The sequence below is a fragment of the Mus caroli genome, unplaced genomic scaffold, assembly GCF_978045245.1.
Source record: "Mus caroli unplaced genomic scaffold, Mus_caroli_1 scaffold_7, whole genome shotgun sequence".
Lineage (NCBI taxonomy): Eukaryota > Metazoa > Chordata > Mammalia > Rodentia > Muridae > Mus > Mus caroli.
Window position 1 is genome coordinate 9,067,162 of NW_028227262.1, and position 20,239 is coordinate 9,087,400.

The 20,239-nt window shown below is 43.2% G+C and overlaps 1 protein-coding gene across 21 annotated transcripts in view; it reads right to left on the bottom strand.

Moving 5' to 3' along the window:
* The window catches only part of Plekha5 (pleckstrin homology domain containing A5), a 175,746-nt gene that overhangs the window by 53,484 nt on the left and 102,023 nt on the right, over nucleotides 1-20,239 (bottom strand). For 14 of the 21 annotated variants that reach the window (XM_085839807.1, XM_029478785.2, XM_085839806.1 and 11 more), the window contains 8 exons: nucleotides 19,867-19,950; nucleotides 18,872-18,992; nucleotides 18,293-18,397; nucleotides 16,164-16,236; nucleotides 10,508-10,608; nucleotides 8,306-8,421; nucleotides 8,053-8,070; nucleotides 612-1,079 (listed from right to left, as the gene is read on the bottom strand). In XM_085839807.1, the coding sequence (XP_085695933.1) occupies nucleotides 612-1,079; nucleotides 8,053-8,070; nucleotides 8,306-8,421; nucleotides 10,508-10,608; nucleotides 16,164-16,236; nucleotides 18,293-18,397; nucleotides 18,872-18,992; nucleotides 19,867-19,950 (1,086 nt within the window). The other 7 variants (XM_085839823.1, XM_085839815.1, XM_085839816.1 and 4 more) reach the window with 2 other exon arrangements.

The window sequence follows — 20,239 nt, forward strand, 5'->3', positions numbered from 1 at the left end:
AGATGAAGACCCACAGGCACAGGGCCAGGCCCTCTCCTCTCTTCCTTTCCCTATTTTGTAGTGCTAGAAATCAAACCTAAGGCACTCTAGGCACACTATGGTCCCACAGTGATCTCATGGTTTTATTTTGAGACAAGGTTTCACTGTGTAGCTCTGGCTGGACTTGAACTCCTGATCCCTCTGCCTCTATTCCCAAATTTCGGAGTTACAGGTGTGTGCTACCACACCTGGTTTCCAGGTTTCTTGTCCTCAGAGATCCTTCATTCCACGGGGATGCAGAAGCTGCTAATGGAAGAGAGATTAAGGCTAGAGACAAATTCACACTGGTTCATCACAGTTCTGAATTCTAGGAGGAGAGGTAAAGGCAGAAGGGTGGAGGCCTCGTCTCTTCCCCAGCTTCTGCCTATCATTTGTTCTGGGCCAGAAAGGATGGCTCTTCACCAAAGGTAGGCTATCCACAGAAACAAGAGACAGAAATCACATCTGATCACCATGAGCAAGATACAGTAATCAAAGTATGAAATCTAAGCATACTTTAAACCAGTACTGCAAGTGAAGCCAACCTGCCCCACCATATCAGAGGAAGCAGGCTGATGATACTAGGTACTTACCCTCTGGGCTCTTCTTCAAGACCCCGTCCTTTCTGGACTTTAATCCACTGCTCTAGCTGTTGCATTGAATTCGTTCTCTGAATGACTCGGTCAGCCTCTGTGGCTAGGGGCCCTGCATTTGGGTGACTCCCACCCCGGACATCTGCCAAGCTGACGTTCACCGCTTTGCCGTCAGAACTATTCACATTGATGGGTCGGTAGTGTACATTCTGAGGTGGGCAGTCTGGCCCGCTTTCATATTCTGATGGCAGGGAGTTCAACTTCACACTGTTAATTTTTGTTAATGGTCTATCTTGCCCGTCCTTCTGAAATCCGTATCTTTCAGCTTCTAAGGCCCTTTTTTCTTCAATTTTGCTTATTTCCTTATTCTTCTGATTGTTTTGGACCTCGGGTCTAATGAGAACTCTGTGGTTGGGGATGTTATTGGTTTCTTTGGTTGATGCACTGTCAGTTGTAATCTTGTCCACTCTGAAAGCAGAGGAGAGAGCATAGTCAGTAGATGGGACAGGTATCTGGCCCAGGAGAGTAACTTTCCTGAGGACAGGCAACAAAGGAACAGGCAGAGCACAAGCTGCCGCAGGCAGAGCCTCGGAATCGCATTACCATGCAGGCTAGTACTAGAATGCAGAAAAACACTGCTAGGCAAAAACACCAAGACAAACGCAACGTGCCTCTGTCTGCAAACCCAGTAAACGCTCTTACCATTAATGGTTAAACCACAGCCCACTTAAAGCAGCCAGCAACTGAAATAACAATGTGACTCTCAGTCATGAAGGTCAGCTCATCATGAGACACTCATGAGTCTGGTGGTGGAAGCTGCTGCAACAGGAAATTATAGTCTGATGCCACCAAAGAGCTGACGCCAATGAGACGCAAGAGGACCTGTGTGCCTCGGAGTGATGTCACCATGTAGCCCAGGTTGGCCTCAAACTTCAAGGGCTCCTTTGTCTCTGCCTCTCAGGTGCTGTGGCTGCTGACATTACAGGTCTGAGACATCAGACCCAGATCGCACAGTTTAGGAGCTCTCAGGGCCAAGCTGTTCATGCTCAGTGCACAGCTTTTGTTCTTTCCTTTAAAAAACAAATGGTCTCACTATATAGACTTGGCTAGGCTGGAACTCACAGACACTGTTTGCTTCTGCCTGGGATTCAAGGCATGTCCTACCAAGTCCAGGGTCAGTGGGCATCTTCACTTGCTAGCTGCATCTCTGGGCAAGGTTCAACAGCTTACAGTGTAAGCTTTTTGGTAGATAGAGTACCTTCAGCAATGTCAGAGGCCTGTCATGACAACCAAAGGACAACTGCCTGGCCTATTCTGCTTTTACTGTTGTTCAACTGTTTCTGGGCTGCCGGAGTTCACTACTCAGTCACTAGAGCTCTTTCTGATGAGAGGCTGGATTTCTGAGCCAATCATATCTAGGCTTTTATAAAATCAAGGTGAGTGTCTGAACCCACATAAACTTGTCAAGATCACTGCACTCATCATGAACTAACAGATGTAGTCTGCCTCCTGCATCAGCACACCGTGGTACTACTAAGACCCCAAGGGCTACCGGTACTGTTAAGTTCTGTAACATGTGGAGAACATAGAGAACATACATATCACATGTCTGTAAGTCAAGAAATATGGATTCCATGGATACTCTGGAATGGAGTTCCAGCAAGAATGAAAAGATAAGCGCCTTCTTTAGGCGTGAAATAGCAGAGCCCTAAGTCACACGGCTAGATCAGATACAACAGCAGACACGGGTGGCATGGGGGAAGGGCAGGGTGGATCACATTGACAGCCTGTGGGGCTTCTTCCCTTCAAAGAGGAAACCACTAGGAAACTGACACCTAGGAAAAGCTCAATGAAGTCTTCATGGAGGGGTTGTTTAACACTATCCTTAGAAATGTAAACTAAGTTCAGTAAATTACAGCTACTGCTTTACACTAGAATTGTAATGTTTTCTCCAAATACTTATCACTGAAGAAACATAAGTATGTAATGACTTTTTTTTTTTAAATGGAACAAAACTGATTCAGAAAACCATGAGAACATAAACCACAAGAAATGCATCTGATTTAGGAAAGCGATGCTTAGGTCACGACAGCAGAGAAGCTGGAAATGCATGACCACTAAGAAAAATGGTAGGTTTTTCAAAATCAAGAAACAGAACTGCCACCTGAAGACATGTGTGGACATGTAACTCCAGTGTGATGTGTAGGGTCAGGAGTTTAAGGCCATCCTTCAGTTTATAGTAAGTTTGAGGCCAGTCAGGGTTATATAACAGTTGGACTAAAAACCAAAACAACCAACCAACAAACAAAAATATACTAAAACAAAAAAGAAGAAGAAAAAATTATGATCTATCTAGCAATCCTACCACTGGGAATCCATCCAATTAGTATGGTGAGGAGATTCCTACACCTATATGCTTATTGTATCACAACAGATAGTAAAAGCCAAGATATATGATGTATACATCAATAGATGGATAGAGGTTTTGTAATACACACACACACACACACACACACACACACACACACACACACAGAGAGAGAGAGAGAGAGAGAGAGAGAGAGAGAGAGAGAGAGAGAGAGAGAGAGACTACAGTCATATGATTATCCCAGAGATCATTATGCTAGTGAAAAAAGTCTAATCTAGAAATATATCCTCTCATTTACATGTAGAATCTAGAATATTGACCTCCAAAAAGCAAAACAGAGAAGTAGTTCCCAGAGGCAGGGGAGGGATGGGGGAGAAGAGTGCAGGGAGAGGATAGATAATCAGCAGAGCTCAATAGAAGACATTTCTTCCATCAAAACAGCATTGTAAGGCAACTATAGTTGATAATGATTTTTCAAATAACTAGTATAGATTTTTAATACCCCCAGAAAAAAGAAATGATCAAAGTCTGAGATGATAGCTCTGCTAATTACCCCAATCAGATCACTACACAGTATATACATGTGAAATGTCCCATGTATAATTACTTTATGTATAGGAAATGTAAAATTACTGTACGTCAAGTGACAACAAGAACATTGGGTTGGAGGTATGGTTTAGTCACAGAGATGGTTATATGCTTAGCATGATCATGGGCTGGAAGCCTAGCATATACACACAAAGAGAAAAACACTGAGAGGAGAGAGAGAGAGAGAGAGAGAGAGAGAGAGAGAGAGAGAGAGAGAGAGAGAGAGAGAGAGAGAGAGAGAGAGTGAGTGTGAGTTCTTTGGTTTGAGAACGTGTGGATCTTGCAGAGGACCCAGGTTCAATACTCAGCACCCACATGGAAGCTCCTAACTGTGCAATTCTAGTTCTAAGAGGATCTGATGCCTTCTCGGGCATCCATGAGCACTAGGGGCACACACAGCATACAGACATACATGCAGGTAAACACCCACAATCTGTTTAAAAGTCAGAAAACACACTGAGGCTGTACAAGATGAAACTATGTGCACAGAAATGGAAATTATTCAGAGAAAGTGTATTAGAACTAGATTTTAAGGATGCTAACAACTGTCTATGTACCAGGGCACTAAAACATTGCAGTTTCTGAGTGAAATCCTTTATGAATTTACAAGAGCTGAGTTTTAAAACCCAGGCTGTGGGGGTGGGTGAAGGCTTGAGTGAAGGTGAACTGTCTGACATGAGCTGGCCACATCACTGACAAAGGCCTTCCTCTGGTCAAGGGAGACTCTTGATAGTGTGTGCGAGTACGAGTGTTTACGAATGACTGGCCAGTAGGTGCAAAGCCTAGCAAGTGCCACTCCTTGCTTGCAGATGTTTCCAGCCTGAGACCTCTAACTCTTCTCCTCTGTGCTGCACATAATAAACATGCCAAGGTTCTAGGCTGTTTCAGAAGTTGGAGCCACTCCACGAGTGGACACACTGGAGCCCCGCTTTTCTGTCAGTGTCTGTCTGTCCTTTCTTCATTTCCTACCTACCCTGGTGGTGTTTCTAGACCCAAGCCTTGCATGGCTTGGTCATGGATGTACCCTCATGGTTGAGCACTTACGTAACATAGAAGGAAAATCCATCTTCCCCAAACATGGTTATTTTAGCTCCAAAAGTGATATGCCCTGCTAACTGTCTAAGTATCTGGGCCACAAAGCAAAGGGGTCCCACTACTTTTATCAAACAAACAAAACATCTCACTGCATTTATGAAATGAAATTTAAAAATAAGATACTTTTCAATATTGAATGCCTAAACATAGCGGGATAGGACAAAAATGCCAATAGCTAAGAACAGAAGACAGTGAGACAACTCTATGCTCTAACAGGGACTGCTAACTCCAGGCTGAGTTTGGTGGCACTACTCAGTAACTGCTGGCTAAGAGGAGACACTACAACACAACTGGCTCTACATGGTTATGGGAACATAGAATAGTCACTCACTCTTGTCATCTCGCACTATGAGTTGATATGTGTGACTACTGTATCTTTTTAAATGTATATGGCCATTTTGCCTGCATGTATACAGTGCCTTTGGAGGCCAGAGAGGGCACCAGATCCCATGAGACTGGAGTCACAGATGGTTGTGAGTATCCCTGTGGGTGCTGGGAAGCAAACCCAAGGTTTCTGGAAAGCAGGCATTGCTCTTAATCGTGGAACTAACTCAAACCCCACATTTTTATGTGTGGTTTTAATGAATCTATATTATTTTTTGGTCATAGATTTTACTGAACAGCCTAGGACTGGCCTGAACTCATGATTTCCATGCTTCCAAGTCTCAGGTGCTAAAATTACAGGGGTGCCCTGCACAGCTGGCTCCAGCTTTTACAACTGTAAACTGAACCCTCCCAAAAAAGGCAATAAGTTAAAAATGAGAAAAATATAATACAGAAATTACTTTAAAATAAAATTCCCTAGAAGCTTTACTTAAAGATAAATTTACTTAGATTTCCATTATTTTAAGTACAGATGAAAGAGAAGCCAGGTTATAATCCAGTCTCTGTTTTTCTCTCAACTTAGTACTGCATGTGGGTGTACATGATACATGTGAGTCCAAGTGACTCCCTCATCAAATTATTATCTATTATTATTATTATTATTATTATTACTACTTTTGTTTGTTTTTTTCTTTTCTCTGCCTAGCACCGGCTGTCCTGAAACTTGCCTGTAGACCAGGCTATTCTGAAACTAGGGAGATTTTCCTTCCTTGTCTCCCAAGTGCTGGGATTAAAAGTGTATGTCACCAAATGGAACTCTGTCTTACTTATTATCAGTGTGTGCATTTGCATGATGTGTGGGGGGACACATAAGTCACTGTGTGCGTGTGGAAGTCAGAGGACAATACTGTACAGAGGACAACACTCCCCCCACCCCCTCCATGGTTCTGAAGACTCAGTTCAGACCATCCATTTTTTGAGACAAATACTTTTATTCATTTCAAACATGCACCCATCTAGCCTTGAACACTTAACTATCCCACTGCTCTACCATCCAAGTGCTGTGATCAGCTACTCCAAGGACTAGGGCTATGGCTGGCGGCTGGCACTTGCCTAGCCACACAAGGCCCGGGATATGATCTCCAGCATAGTCACCACCAACAAAAACCCTAGAGTCTGCTTTATCTCCATGCTTCAGGGCCTGGATGAGGATCTGGGTTTTAAAAGCAATAGTATAAACAGAGGTAGCATTGATGGCTCACGCCTTTAATCCTAGTACTCAGGAGGCAGAGGCAGGGGGGTCTCTGTTTCAAGGCCAGCCTGGTCTATAGAGTTCCAGGACAGACAGGGTTATACAGAGAGACTTTGTCTTGGGGAAGGGATGGGGGTTGGGAGGGCGAGTACAAGTATCTTATAAGGCTCAATTCAGTCTTTCAGACAACATGTCAAAAGACTATTAATGGGCTGGAGAGATGGCTCAGTGGGTAAGAGCACCCGACTGCTCTTCCAAAGGTCCTGAGTTCAAATTCCAGCAACCACATGGTGGCTCACAGCCATCCGTAATGAGATCTGACACCCTCTACTGGTACATCTGAAGTAAGCTACAGTGTACTTATGTATAATAATAAATGAATCTGTGGATCAGAGCAAGCAGGGACTGAGCGGGTTGATTGGAGACAGGGGGGCTGACCTGAGCAAGCGGGGTTGACAAGAGTGAGCAGAGGTCCTAAAAAATTCAATTCCCAACAACCACATGAAGACTCACAACCATCTGTACAGCTACAGTGTACTCACATACATAAAATACATAAATAAATCTTTAAAAAAAAGACTATTAAATGTCCACTGAAGTAGTATGCTCAAAATGCCATGGGGCTTGATCTCTAAGTGGGACACACACACACACACATACTAAAAGGATGGGGAAAACCTTTAGATGTGCAAGTTAGCAGTTATACAAAATGTGAACTCAATTATCACTGAGAAACACATTTACTTACATTATAAAGCTTCAAATTATACGACTTTTTTGGGGGGGTTTCGAGACAGGGTTTCTCTGTGTGGTCCTGGCTGTCCTGGAACTCATTCTGTAGACCAGGCTGGCCTCGAACTCAGAAATCCGCCTGCCTCTGCCTCCCGAGTGCTGGGATTAAAGGCGTGCGCCACCACGCCTGGCTAGGACTTTTGAAGAAGTGTATTGGGAGGCAGCACTTGGGAGGCAGAGGCAGGTGTACCTGTCTGTTCAAAGCTATTTGGTGGGGACAAATAGTTCTAGAACAGCAAGAACTCCATAGAGAACCCTCTGCCCTAACTCAAAAGTGTAGTCATTCAACCTCTACTGTTGTAGTTTCAGAAATGTATTTTTTCTGATTAGGTCTGTTTGCTTTTGAGACAGGGTTTGTGCCATAGCCCAGGCTGGCTTTAAGCTTGAGACTCTTCTGTGCAGGAATGCTCACACTGTAAGTGTGTACCTTGGGCCAGAGATAGCTCAGGGGGTCAAGATGCTAAGTGTAATTACTGGCAACCATGTAGGGGAAGGAGAAGAGCTGACTCCTGAAAGCTGCCCTCTTACCTCCACACAGACACTGTAGCATGTACACACACACACACACACACACACACACACACAAAATGGCGTGCCAGAATGTCTAGTAGACTAATTCTCATTACAACATGGCCTGTTATCTTCAAGCAGGGAAGAAAATAAAGAACTCTAGAATCAGTTTTCATTAGTGCGACTGTATTAAAGGAAAGGCACAACTCATCAAGAAGTAGGTAATTTAGAGATTATTTAAATTTTCTGGAATTATTAATAAAATAATTGGAATTAACCAGATAATATTAACAAAAATAAAGCTCACCAGAATTTCTTATTGTTTATTTATTTACTTCCCAAATACCAATACAATATAAAAACACAATGAAATTAAATTCTATGATTTGGGATCTTTAAAAACAAAAACAAAATGAAAAAACAAAACCAAACAAACAAAAATAACCAACCCAAGCCCTTCCATGAAGCACATAAATCTATGTAGCTTTAAGGTAATAAAAAGATGTACTCACCGGAAATTAAAGGTAATTCTGTAAGAAGAAAGAACATTCAGTTTGAATGTGAGGATTCTAGAGTCACCCAGAGTAGTGACAGTGAGAATGAGGGGAGAAGGAGGGGACAGAAGTGCAGGTGGGGTTGTCACCTGACCCAGCACCCCAGGCCAGGCGGGCGGGCCGGGGCAGCTGAGAGAACATGCATGATGAAAGGCATTTGAAGGCAGGAGTGAGCCAAGGTGGGAGGCACTGCCATTTCCCTAGGCTGTACCTTTTCACAGGTTCTGTCTGCACCAGAGCAGCATCTAACATGGCCTTCATCCACAGCTCCATCTCCTTTCCTGTATCGGTGCAGAAATAATAGGTCCGCATGTTTGGGTGGGCTGCCTGAGTGAAAACAACAGCGTCACTCTCCATGAGCTGCGCCCTGAAAAAGAGAGGGAAAGTCCACCCTCGTCGGATCATTGTACGAGATTTCCAAGGAAGCGCTTTGTTCTTTACCTAACACACAGGCATGACTTAGAGAGAGTATACACACTGATCTCAGCAGGGCACATCACTGATCCTCTGAATGCTTCTGCAATTGCGTGTCTCTACCTCAAAGGTACAAAGCCTATGTTCAGAGTACCTCAGACCTCTGCGGGTCTCCACTCACTCGGCTCTCACCACCCTGACTTACTGTGACCAACAGTTCTCACTCAAGGATAGTATTTCTAGCCAGGCACAGTACTTGGGAGGCTGAGGCATTAGTCTGAGGCCAGCCTGGACTACTTGGTGAATTCTAGTACAATGTGATCCAGAGTGGAGACCCGGTGGTTTCAAAGTGCAAAACAACACAACACAAAAGCAGGGTATGCAGAAGAGCAACACAACAACAAAACTGAAAAGCCACAGCAAGCATCCCCACCACCGACCCCCAGTGGCAATGTCCTCAGTTTTAAAAGCTGATGCTGTCCATGCCTTTCATAGACATAAGTGTGGACACTTAGGGATAAATGAGTCCCATGCCATTTCCTTCTAGGCTTCCAAGTTACCATGCAAACACCTGTAGTTTGTGAGGCTGGGAAGGACCAGTGCACTGTTCTTTTTATCCGAAAATCAGAAGGAAAAGAAAATAAAGGCACTGGCAAGCCTGCTGCTGTGGGCACGCAGCAGATAACAAAAATAGTCTGTGATCAGAGAGGGCTGACGCCAGGAATGAGCAGTCTCCATTGCCATTTAAATATTCTGTGGTGGTTTCCCATTAGACACCCAGAGACTTGGCTAAATGAACAAAGGCTGCTGGGGCCTAAGAGAATGTGAGGAGAGTGTGGAGCAGGGCGTGGCTCTAAACTAGAGCTTTCCATCTGGCATCATGCTCCCCATGCCAAGATCCTGCTATCTGCTGCATCCTCAAGGTCAAACGTCATGCCTTTAGGATACACACACAGTCCTCAGGCACACTCATCCATCTCTGTACTGTCACAGCTGACAAATCTCCACAGTGACGTCAGAGACAACTGTGGAAACAGCCTAGACAAAGCTAAAGTCCTCTGCTGTTAAAATGATTAGTAGTCCCTGGACTCCTGGAAAAATGGATGAACACTGCCCATATCTGTGATCAGTGAAAGGACTGTGCTGGTGGTGAGAAGATCCTGTGCCTGCCCTGAGACAACTCAACAAAGCCACTCACCTGGCCGCCCCCATCAGTGAGTTCAGAAAGCGTCAAGCTCCTACTTACCATGCCGACGGGAGCAGACTCAACAGCAAGAAATGCAGTCAGACAGTAGCTCGGAATTTAGGGGAAATACCACAAAAGAAAAGTTGAAACAGTGATTACTACTGTTACAGGCAAAAGACACAAGAAATCAAACTAACATCACAGAAAATCTATACCAAGTGCAGATTGTTAAACATTTCTCTTTAACTGACTTCTCTTTTAGCTTCACGGTGAACACCAATGCAACATATTCTTAGCAAAAGGTCCACACTAGGTGGGATCGAAGCATTAAGTACTTGAGAATCTCTTTAAGGCTATCCCAAAGAGTCTGCGAACATATCATAATGAAGAGCTATGGCTTCCAATACTCTTCCCAAATATTTCATCTGAGGAAATAATAACTGAGAACAGAGATCGAAGACATCTAGCCACAACCATCCATGGACTCATTGTGCCATGCTAGCACGTGCTTCCTAAAAGGGCAGTAACATCGCTAACCCTTATGTTCTATTTTTAAATTTTACTTTATGTGCATGAGTGTTTTGCCTGCATGTGTGTCTGTGACAGAAGAGGGTACTGGATTCTTTGGTATTGGAGTCACAGTGTGAGCTATATGTGGCACTGGCAATTAAACCCAGGTTCTCTGGAAGAGCAGTTAGCACTGAGCCATCTCTCTAGCACCTCCAATACACTTTAGATGCACACATGGCTACCAGGAGTTCTTTTGTACAATAGTTTATGGGTCAATGTCTCTTCTTATGCACGTTTCCTTACCTTAAAAGCATATTTGCGACTGATGTGGTCCTCAGCGGTAAGCATGGCTATCTGAAAACTAGGCAACAGGATACTTCCCAAAATGCCCTCCTCCTTCTCATCTAAAAGGCAAGTTAGTGTCGGTCAGACTTCTGTTCTTTGGGAGTTTTTGCCACTTGTCCCAAGTCCCAACACACTCCATGCTCTAGTTGTTCACACTGCTTGCTCCCTGTCCTCCTGGGCTGGCAATTTCTATGAGGAGATTTAGAGAGGTAGGAGGAGCAGGTGTCCAAGGATGTTCACACAAACAAGTCTCCATCTACGCCCCGAGAACTGTACAATTTCAGAGCAGTGGAGCTCTATTCTTGACCTTACAAGATCCATAGTGAAACTGCAGGCTTGAGTGACAGACCTCCAAAGCAAGCACATAAACTACACTGAGGAAGATGACCCAACAGTCATCTTTTTGTAGCCTTGGCTGTCCTGGAACTCACCCTGTAGATCTGCCTGCCTCTGGCCTACTGGGATCAAGCTTACCAGGGCCAGGCTCTGTGCTCTGTCTTACACATTTCCGTGGTGTAAGCACTTGCTACATGAGCTGAGCTCCAGCTCTAGGACCCAGGAGGTGGGAGGAGAGAATCGAATCCGATCAGTGCTCATACATTTGCTGTGTCATGGCACTCAACACATCTGCTGTGACATCGGCATGCCTATCCCCACATCACATACGCAGGTCATTAATAAATAAAACATGCACCTTTCAGAAGCAAAACCATTACAAAGATTTGGTATTTTTTGTTATAAATATTATGAAATTATTTTAGAAATAAAGTAGGAATAGTAAACATTTTCTTGTTTCATGTTATACTCACAATTGTCAATAAATGCACTGGAAAAGGAGGAGTACAGACAACTATTCCCCAGGAGCAGGAAACTCAATGACAAAAACTACACAGTAAAAATTACGTGCTGGCTAATGTCTGGAGACAAAATGAAATTGTATAGGTTTGGTCAATTCTGAGTTAGCAGTGCTCCTCAACCACAGTTTCTTGGGCAGTGAACTGGTGAAAGCAATCCTAGTAACCCTGCATTTAGGAGGTTAATACACAGCCGGGCAGTGGTGGCGCACACCTTTAATCCCAGCACTTGAGAGGCAGAGGCAGGTGGATTTCTGAGTTCGAGGCTAGCCTGGTCTACAGAGTGAGTTCCAGGACAGCCTAGAGCAACACAGAGAAACCCTGTCTTGAAAAAAAAGAAGGTTAATACACATGTTAGCACTTTGGTAGGTGACCACAGAACCTTGCCACACATATTTTGTATAATCCAATTGTAAATTTAAAATTTGCAAACATAAAGGGGATTTTTGGGTAGAATGCAGGACTAGAAGCTACCTGCATTTGATCTCATTAAGAAAAGTCATCTAGGGGCTGGAGAGATAGATGGCTTAGTGGTTAAGAGTACTGACTGCTCTTCCAGAGGTCCTGAGTTCAATTCCCAGCAACCACATGGTGGCTTACAGCCATCTGTAATAAATAAATATTAAAAAAAAAAAAAGAAAAGAAAAGAAAAGAAAAGTTACCTAGGACAAAATAGACTACCATAGAGAAATAAAGAGGAAAAGCTAGGACAATTCCCAGGAAAGAGGAAACCTGCCTCAGCTCCAGCTGGGAGCATCAAGTAGCAGCCTCACCCAGAAGACTGTGTTAGCTCCTCTGAGTGGTCCTGTGACTCAAGTCTCAGGAGAAGGCTGGAGAATAAGCAGATTCCCAAGTAAACTCAAAAGAAATAACCAAACTACAGAATCTACACATCACAACTCAGACACAGGAGCAAGCGAGAAAAGCAAGAGATCTCAACAGCACACCCAAAACCAAGACAGTGACTCAGGTAAATGCTGGGTGAGTTCAAAGTTAGCAACATTCATCTATGACTTCAAAGATGGTACAAGAAAGTGGGTAAACTCATTCTAAGACTCAGGGAGGACAGTCAGTGATAGAGGAAAAAAGTGAGGGACATGCAAGGAAAACCAGGAAGGAAACTGGGATTCTGAAAACAAGCAAGCAAACAAACAAGCAAACAAACAAACGAACAGTGGGAAGGAAGCGCTACCCAACTTAGCCAAGCAGAAAAGAGAATCATCAGGAATGAAAGACACCAGCTGTGACAGTCAAGCATCAACACTGATCTCAAACGTGTGGTTTCAAACTATTTCACTGGGAAGGCTGGCTCCCATTTTGAAGGCCGGTGTTAAAGAGCTGCCCCTTTGATCTCTTGTACCTACACTGTGGCTTTAGGACTTGGGCCTTATGTGTAGACAGTCTGTTTTATAAGCGGCATTCGGGTCCAGGTTCATCCCTTTGCATACGAGTACCCAGTTTTCTGTTTTATGTACTTTATGGTGTCCTCAGTGTCCTTGCCAGAACTTAACTGACTATATTTGTTCAGTTTTATTTCTTGGCGACCACTTTTGTTCCAAAGCTCCATTTTTATGCCAGTGCACTGCTCTTGATTACTATAACTTCTGATGTAAATTTACATAAAAAATGCTTTGGTTAAAAAAAAAATTCCAGGAGGTAGGAGTTGAGAAAAAAAGATGATGCTCTTGCTCTCTTACCTCTTATTCTCTTGCTCCCTTGCTCCCCTCTCTTCCCTCCTCTTTCCATGTAGCCATGCCACCTTCAACGTCTCTACACTTCTCCCTTTCTGTCTTTCTATAATAAACGCCTTAAAGCCAAAAACCAACAACAAAAACCCAAAAAACAAAAGATAACAATAACAACAAAAATGAAAACAAAAAGCAAGCAAACTAACAAAAACAAACAAAAAAAAAAAACCCAACAAAGCAGAGAGAAACTAATTATAGCAGAAAAGTCTTGAAATCTAGAGAAAGAAAGGGATTTCAAACAAAAGCAGAATTTGAGTTCCAGGTGGATATCACCAGAGGAAACAATGTCTGTGTGTAATTCATAGCTAAGACGGAAAAGCACAAAATAAAGGGAGGCAGTTACACCAACCCCCCTACCCATGCAAGCTTACGAGAACAGCACCAGCTTCTAACAGCAGTCCTAAGTGCCAGAAAGCACAAAACACATATTCAAGCAATCAAAGTTAGACAACTGTGTGCTACAAAGGTATCTTTCAAAATGATGCAGAACATGGTGGGTTCAATCCATCTAACTACGGCTCCATGGGGATCTGATAACCTCGTGTGACTCTGTGGTCAACAGGCACACACATGAGACATACATGAGCAAGTAAACATTTATACCCATGGAAAAAAAAATACATGTAAAGGAAGAAAGTTAAAATTGATGGAGGAAGGATAGATCAAAACAAGCCTAAGTTAAGATATATCATTCATGACCAGTTGAAGGAATACTATATACAGATGAAGAAGGAAGTCTTAACCCAAGAACACAGGAAAGCATACATTTCTTTATTCAGGGATATTCGTCCTCTTTGACTGAGCGTGCAGCTTCGGGAGGGACGCACATGGAGCAATGAGGGAGGAAGGGGACACTTGCCTAGCCAGCCAGATCAGCTCAATCAACCTTGGAGAACAATGGGGTGACAGATGTCACAGCCAGATTGCCCTCACATCCAAGAATACATTTCCTGAGAGGAATAAATGAACAATTAAAAGCTAGGAAGGAATCCACACAATCTAAGAGTCAACTACCAATCTCCTAGTACAATACTGGAGAAACAAAAGCACAAACAACTGACTGAATAAGATTCACACTGTCTGTTGTCTCCAAATGGAGAGTCAAAGGATGGAAGTCAATCTATCAAGATATGAAGTCGAAAATAAGATAGTATAGCTCTTCTGATACCCAATCAAGTAGGAGCTCAGGTAAAAATCAAAAGAGAAAAAGAAAGCCAACTCCACAGAACCAAGAAGACATAACAGGGCCAGAGAGAGATGGCTCAGTAGTTAAGAGCACTTGCTATGTTTGGAGAGGAGCCAGGTTTGGTTCCCAGCACCCACACGTGGTAGCTGACAACTGTCAGTAACTTCAGTTCCAGGGGATCTGATGCCCTCTTCTGCCTTCCTTGGGCACCAGGCCCACATCTGGTATACGTGTAGGTAAACCATCATAAACATAAAAGTATGTGCATCTTTTAAAACTACAACAAAAAACTACATACATATCAAATGTTGGGGCTGCAAATCCCGACAAGCATGTAAGGGCCCAGGTCCCAGCAGAGTGACGGTGGGAGAGTATTGTCATGCTCCAATCAATATACCCAGCTCACACTGTGTAATTCTTATGTGCAAAGAAAAGCCATAGATTCTTAGTAACAAGCTGGCAGCCTAATTCTTCCCCCAATGTTGTTCAAGCTACCATGTGGTTGTTGGGTATCGAACCCAGGTCCTCTAGAAGAGCAGCCAGTGGTCTTAACAACTGAGCCTTCTCTCCAGCCCCAACAACTCCAATAACATAATTAATAATAAGCGATAATTCCCAATCAGGCTTTAAAGGAGAGACTGTCCTTGAGAGAAGTGCATCAGTGCAGCCTGCTTTCTTCCACAGGTCCCGCATTTCAAGTGTGACACTGAGACTGTGTTGCACTTTCAGATCAAGGCTTTTATTAATTAGTTCAACATGATAGCATTAGCCTGCCACGCTCCAAGAATCTGAAGCTAGCCTAGGCAACTCAATGAGAGCTTGTCCTAATAACTTTCTAATAAGAAGAAGAACCACAAAGACTCTTTCATGGCTATCTAGGAGAATGAAGGGCTTATTTACCCACTAATCCCTGCATTTCTTCAGTGTTGATAGTTAAGAGCCTGGTACGTATCTTTCACATAATCTTTTCCATGTTTTCAGGACATAATGATCATTGATTTTCAGTACTCAGGGGAGGAAAGAAGTACAAATTCAAGGCCAGCCTGGACTAAGCCAGACTGTCTCAAATAAACAGAAATGAATAACTCTAATGTATGATTGTATATCATACACACATACATTTATATTCACAATTCATGTTTTTCATTTTCCAATCCACCATAACAGCTCCTGACATTACACTCACTTATATAAAGTCATATCTATGGGTAATCCATAAACTCATAGCTAGATCTGACAAAACAAACACATAAACCCTTAGCTGGCAGTGATGACCGTGTCTATAATCCTAGACACTAAAGGCTGAGGCAGATTCTAGCACCAGGCAAGCTCAGGTACAGAGTGATACGCAATCTCTAAAAAAACGTGGCCAGCCAAGGACTCTGTTAGGCACTGAACTCAAAGACAGTGTAACTGAGTGGTGATTCCTAAGCTCTTCGCACAAAACACATCAGAATACAGAATCAGGCTAGTCTCCATCTAGACGTGCTAGTCCATACCTTTAATACCAGTACTTGAAAGGTAAAAGTAGGCAGATCTCTGTGAATTCAAGACCAGCCTAATCTGCACTGTGAGTTCCGGGCCAGGGCCACACTGTAAGACTTTGCCTCTAGTCAGCCTGGAGCCTTCTCTTGTCTTCTGCCATACTCTAGGAGCCCTGAGCCTTGGGTCAGCAAAGAGAGGTTTTTCTGATATTATTTGTTCATTGTAAACAGTAAAAGCATTACTCATGTCTTTCCTCTGAGGACACAGCCCGAGCTTAGCAGTTGTGAAGTGTGGCAGGCAGGCAGGCAGGCAGGCAGGCAGGCAGGCAGTCATGGACTCACCTCGGTAATAGAAAAGGCAAAGGTCAGAGAGCACGAACCAGCGCTTCTTCCACAGCTTCATGCCGGTGCTGTCCTGCATGGGGTAACACAGTGAAGACACTTATGACATGCACGTAACACAGCCCCACTGAAGGCCGAGCCGAGCTGTCTTCCTTGCACAGCCAGGGGACCAGAGCATCAAAAGGCCAGAAAGGCTGACTGTTCCTACCACAGAGTCACGAGGGGCTTCTGAACATGTAGACATGTAGTTCCTGACTCCATTATAATGCTTATACCTATGAAAATGTCACAGGATTCTGCATAAATAAGTAAAACTGTTATATGCTGACTACAAGGTTTAAAACAAAAATTCTAGGGACTCATGTTAATTAAGGTGGCCCAAGTAGACTGTTCAATGAAGAGTCATATGACAAAGGGATAGGATGAAGCAGTGTCCATTCTGTCTTCTGAGCACGTGAGCTTGTGAGGAAGAGTAGGATGGAAGCATGCAGTAGTGCAGACTCATTCTGCTAACCAGACTCGGTGCGTTAGCCATCAATAACAGCACAGATGCGCACTGAGTGGTTTCTAACCTAAGCTGATACAGAACATGTGAGTGAGAAACCTTCACAGGAAAATAGTGAACAAAGTCCTTCTTCCATCTGCACTTAGGGTGCACTCAGCCTGCAGAAGACTGCCTCCCTCTAACACTGAGACATCAACTTCATGAAACTACCAGCTGCAGACAAGATCACTCTCAGAATAAAATTACTTTCCCCACATTCAATAAGCAAGAATGCTAGAGAAAACTGGATGCCCTCAAAATGCCAGACTTGTTTAAATGTCTACATTAATACTTCTTAATATCTTTCTATTTAATCTAACAGTGACCTTAAAATCATAGAGATGAAATATAGGCAGAAAAAAAAAGTCCTAAACAGAAAATGTTTCTCTTTAAAATGAACAGCAATTCCAAGAGAGAAGCCACAAACCAAAGGGATGTGCATAAACATTCTATGACACTTTCAGTCTTATTTTCTTTCTTTGGAACAGACAGGAAAGCTACAAATATTTTTAAGGTCACATATCCATCCATCACTAAATGCTTACACACGTAACACTATAGCCATAACGCCCCACCGGTGAAAGCTAGAGACAAGATCTGCAGCTGTTGGTGAGAGCCCCAGTGGCCTCAACTGGGTCCATCCACATCGAACTACTCAAATATCTTTGAGTCATAACAGTAGGTAAGATGTACACGGAGTCTTTCTTACAAACTAGACGTGCAGAAAGACTTGAGTATGAACTTTAGGACAATTCTCCCGTGATCCATGACTTCACTGTCCACAACTCTCAGGTAAACAGCATCTTGGGAAGACTTCGCAGCACATTTACTATGAGTTTTTGTTGTTGTTTGGTTGGCTTGGTGTTTTGTCTTTCCCTCCCTCCCTCCCTCCCTCCCTCCCTCCCTCCCTCCCTTCTTTCCTCCCTTCCTTCCTTCTTTCCTTCCTTTTCTTGAGACAGGGTTTCTCTCTGAGTAGTCCTGGGTGTCCTAGAACTCCCTCTGTAGACCAGGCTGGCTCCTAATTCACAGAGATCCACCCACCTTTGCCTCCTGAGTGCTGGGATTGAAGGCTCCAGTGTTATCACTCCTGAATAACTATATATTTTAACGAATGAATGTTATTAGGTCCACAAAAAAAAAAAAAAAAGATTACTGACTACAAAACAAGGAATCTGCAAGGTCACTGAGCCACTGCTGTAGTTAAGCAGTGTCTCCCTATGTGTGGAGCTGGAGTTGAACCCAGGGCGGTCCTGAACTTGTCGGTCTTTGCCCTGCCTCCAGGCATGGGCTACTGAACTTGGTTTAAGTGCTCTTAAATTCAGTGAACATGGGGTAACCACAGATTTTGGGGACTTTGCTGAGACATATTAGCATCTGTGAGATGTACCAATGAGCAGGCTGGGTAAGTGGTGTGACTTCCTGGGAGGAGAGGAAAGAGGCAGACAACAGCAGACTGGATGCTGGGTGTCCTCTCAGTTACTGTTTTCTAAAACCTCCTAGTTCCTGACCACGCTGAGCCATCAACTTTTCAGACAGAGGACTGTACGCTGTGCTGTGTTCCCCGGCGTCTGGTCAGAAGACTTACCTGCTTATACAGCCAGCCACGCCGGACCACAGGAGCATTAGGGTTCCTCTTAATTGAATTCGACCTTTTCCCAAAATTATGAACCTTTTTGGAGGCCCGCGATGTCTAAACATGAAAGAAGACAGACAGAACATGAACTATTAAGGGCTGGGGCTTTAACACTGTCTCCATTTTTACAGTTTTCATCTTTCTCCAGATTTCTCTGTTACTTGCAGAAAAATTTACAACTCCAGTTTTGCTGGCTTATTTCAAGTATAAGAAATGTGATTTCAAGGCTACTATATTAATTTTCCATCTAAAAGTTTAGCTGATTCAACAGAATACCCATCCCCTCATATAAATATCTATAAAGTTTACAAAATTACTGAATATCTCACATCAATTTCTAAAAGAAATGTAGGTCATTACATTTTTATTAATTTATATTTGAAGCTATTATTTATGTCAATATAACTAGTACTATGCAATATTAAAAATGTAATTATTATTCTTTAATTCCAATTTTCAGTCTATAATGAGTATTAGCAATAGATATCAATGACTACTTGTAACTAAGTAAGCAGCAGCAGCAGAACTCACCCTGCCCACAGGGCTCATGGGATGCACTGGATAGTCTGAAGCCATGTTGTAATTGGAAGCTTCATTTATCAGGCTTATGGGTCGTTCCTTCTTGTCTTCGGACGTCATGGTTGCAACAGTCCTGAGAAAAATACCAATGGTGCAGCCTGCTGTGCGTGTGAACTGCTTCAGACCAAGGCCTCCTCAGGCATAAAGGTGGCCTTCTTCTAACTACTTTGACTCTATGTACCATAAGGTAATAATACTTCAATGCTGTTGCCACTTTAAATAAATCTAACACTTTTACTTCTACTACTTCTAGCCTAACATGAGTGAGCATCATATTTAAATAGGCATTAATGTAGATATTGCAATTTTAACAAATTAAAAAAGAAAAATCAATTACAAAAGATTGAATAATGCAATGCCAATCACAAGGCCTGGAGCTCAATCTTGTTCACCAGCATGTGCATGTGTTCAATCAATCTCTCTCTCTCTCTCTCTCTCTCTCTCTCTCTCTCTCTCTCACACACACACACACACACACACACACACACACACACACACACACACACACACGGAGTTAATTATTGTATAGTTAGAAATAACTAAAAGCTATGGATAGTTTTATGATGGTACAGTAGGAAACAGAGGGTGGTAGCAACAAACAAACAAGCAAACAGGCGCAGAAGACAGTCAGTCATCGCAGCCCCAACCTGAAGGGTGGGGGAACAGCTCGGTTCAGATGAACAGACAGTCTGCTGTTTCTTTAGCCTGACATCATCCTGAGCTCTAGAGCTGAGAGCCAGGCTTCAGTTCTCATGAAATGGGTTCTAAAATGACACTCCTTAGGAAAGAATCCGAGCACGTTTCTCTGCAGTGGTGCACAGCTGACACTGTTGTCTGTGACCGCACATGTCCAGGTAGAACTGCTGAACTGCACTGTAGTAGACATGGGTTACAGTAACCCTCTGTAAACCTGCTCTGAGTGCAGGCTCATGAGACGCTTTACTTACTGATCATTCACAACAAAGATACAATTGTCTTGGGATGGCTGTCCTGTAACCGGATGCTTGCAGGTTACTTTCCTTTCATTGTGGCTGAAAGAATAAAAGAAATAAATTATGTGTAGATACGTCTACAACCATAAATACTTTTCTTATAGTCTAGTAGCAAAGTACCTACTTTAAAATTCTGACATCAGAGTCACTGATCAAATGCATGTGTGAGTGCAGTTCACCGATATATACCATGAAGCTCAGCCCTTCACTAGGTCTGAAACTTCAGCTCTGTCTTCTCAATATTTCATAACAAAGTGCAGTCTACTAGACCTGTTATTACTATATCTAATATTTCATAGGTGAGACACAAGTCACATCTACCAGTCTC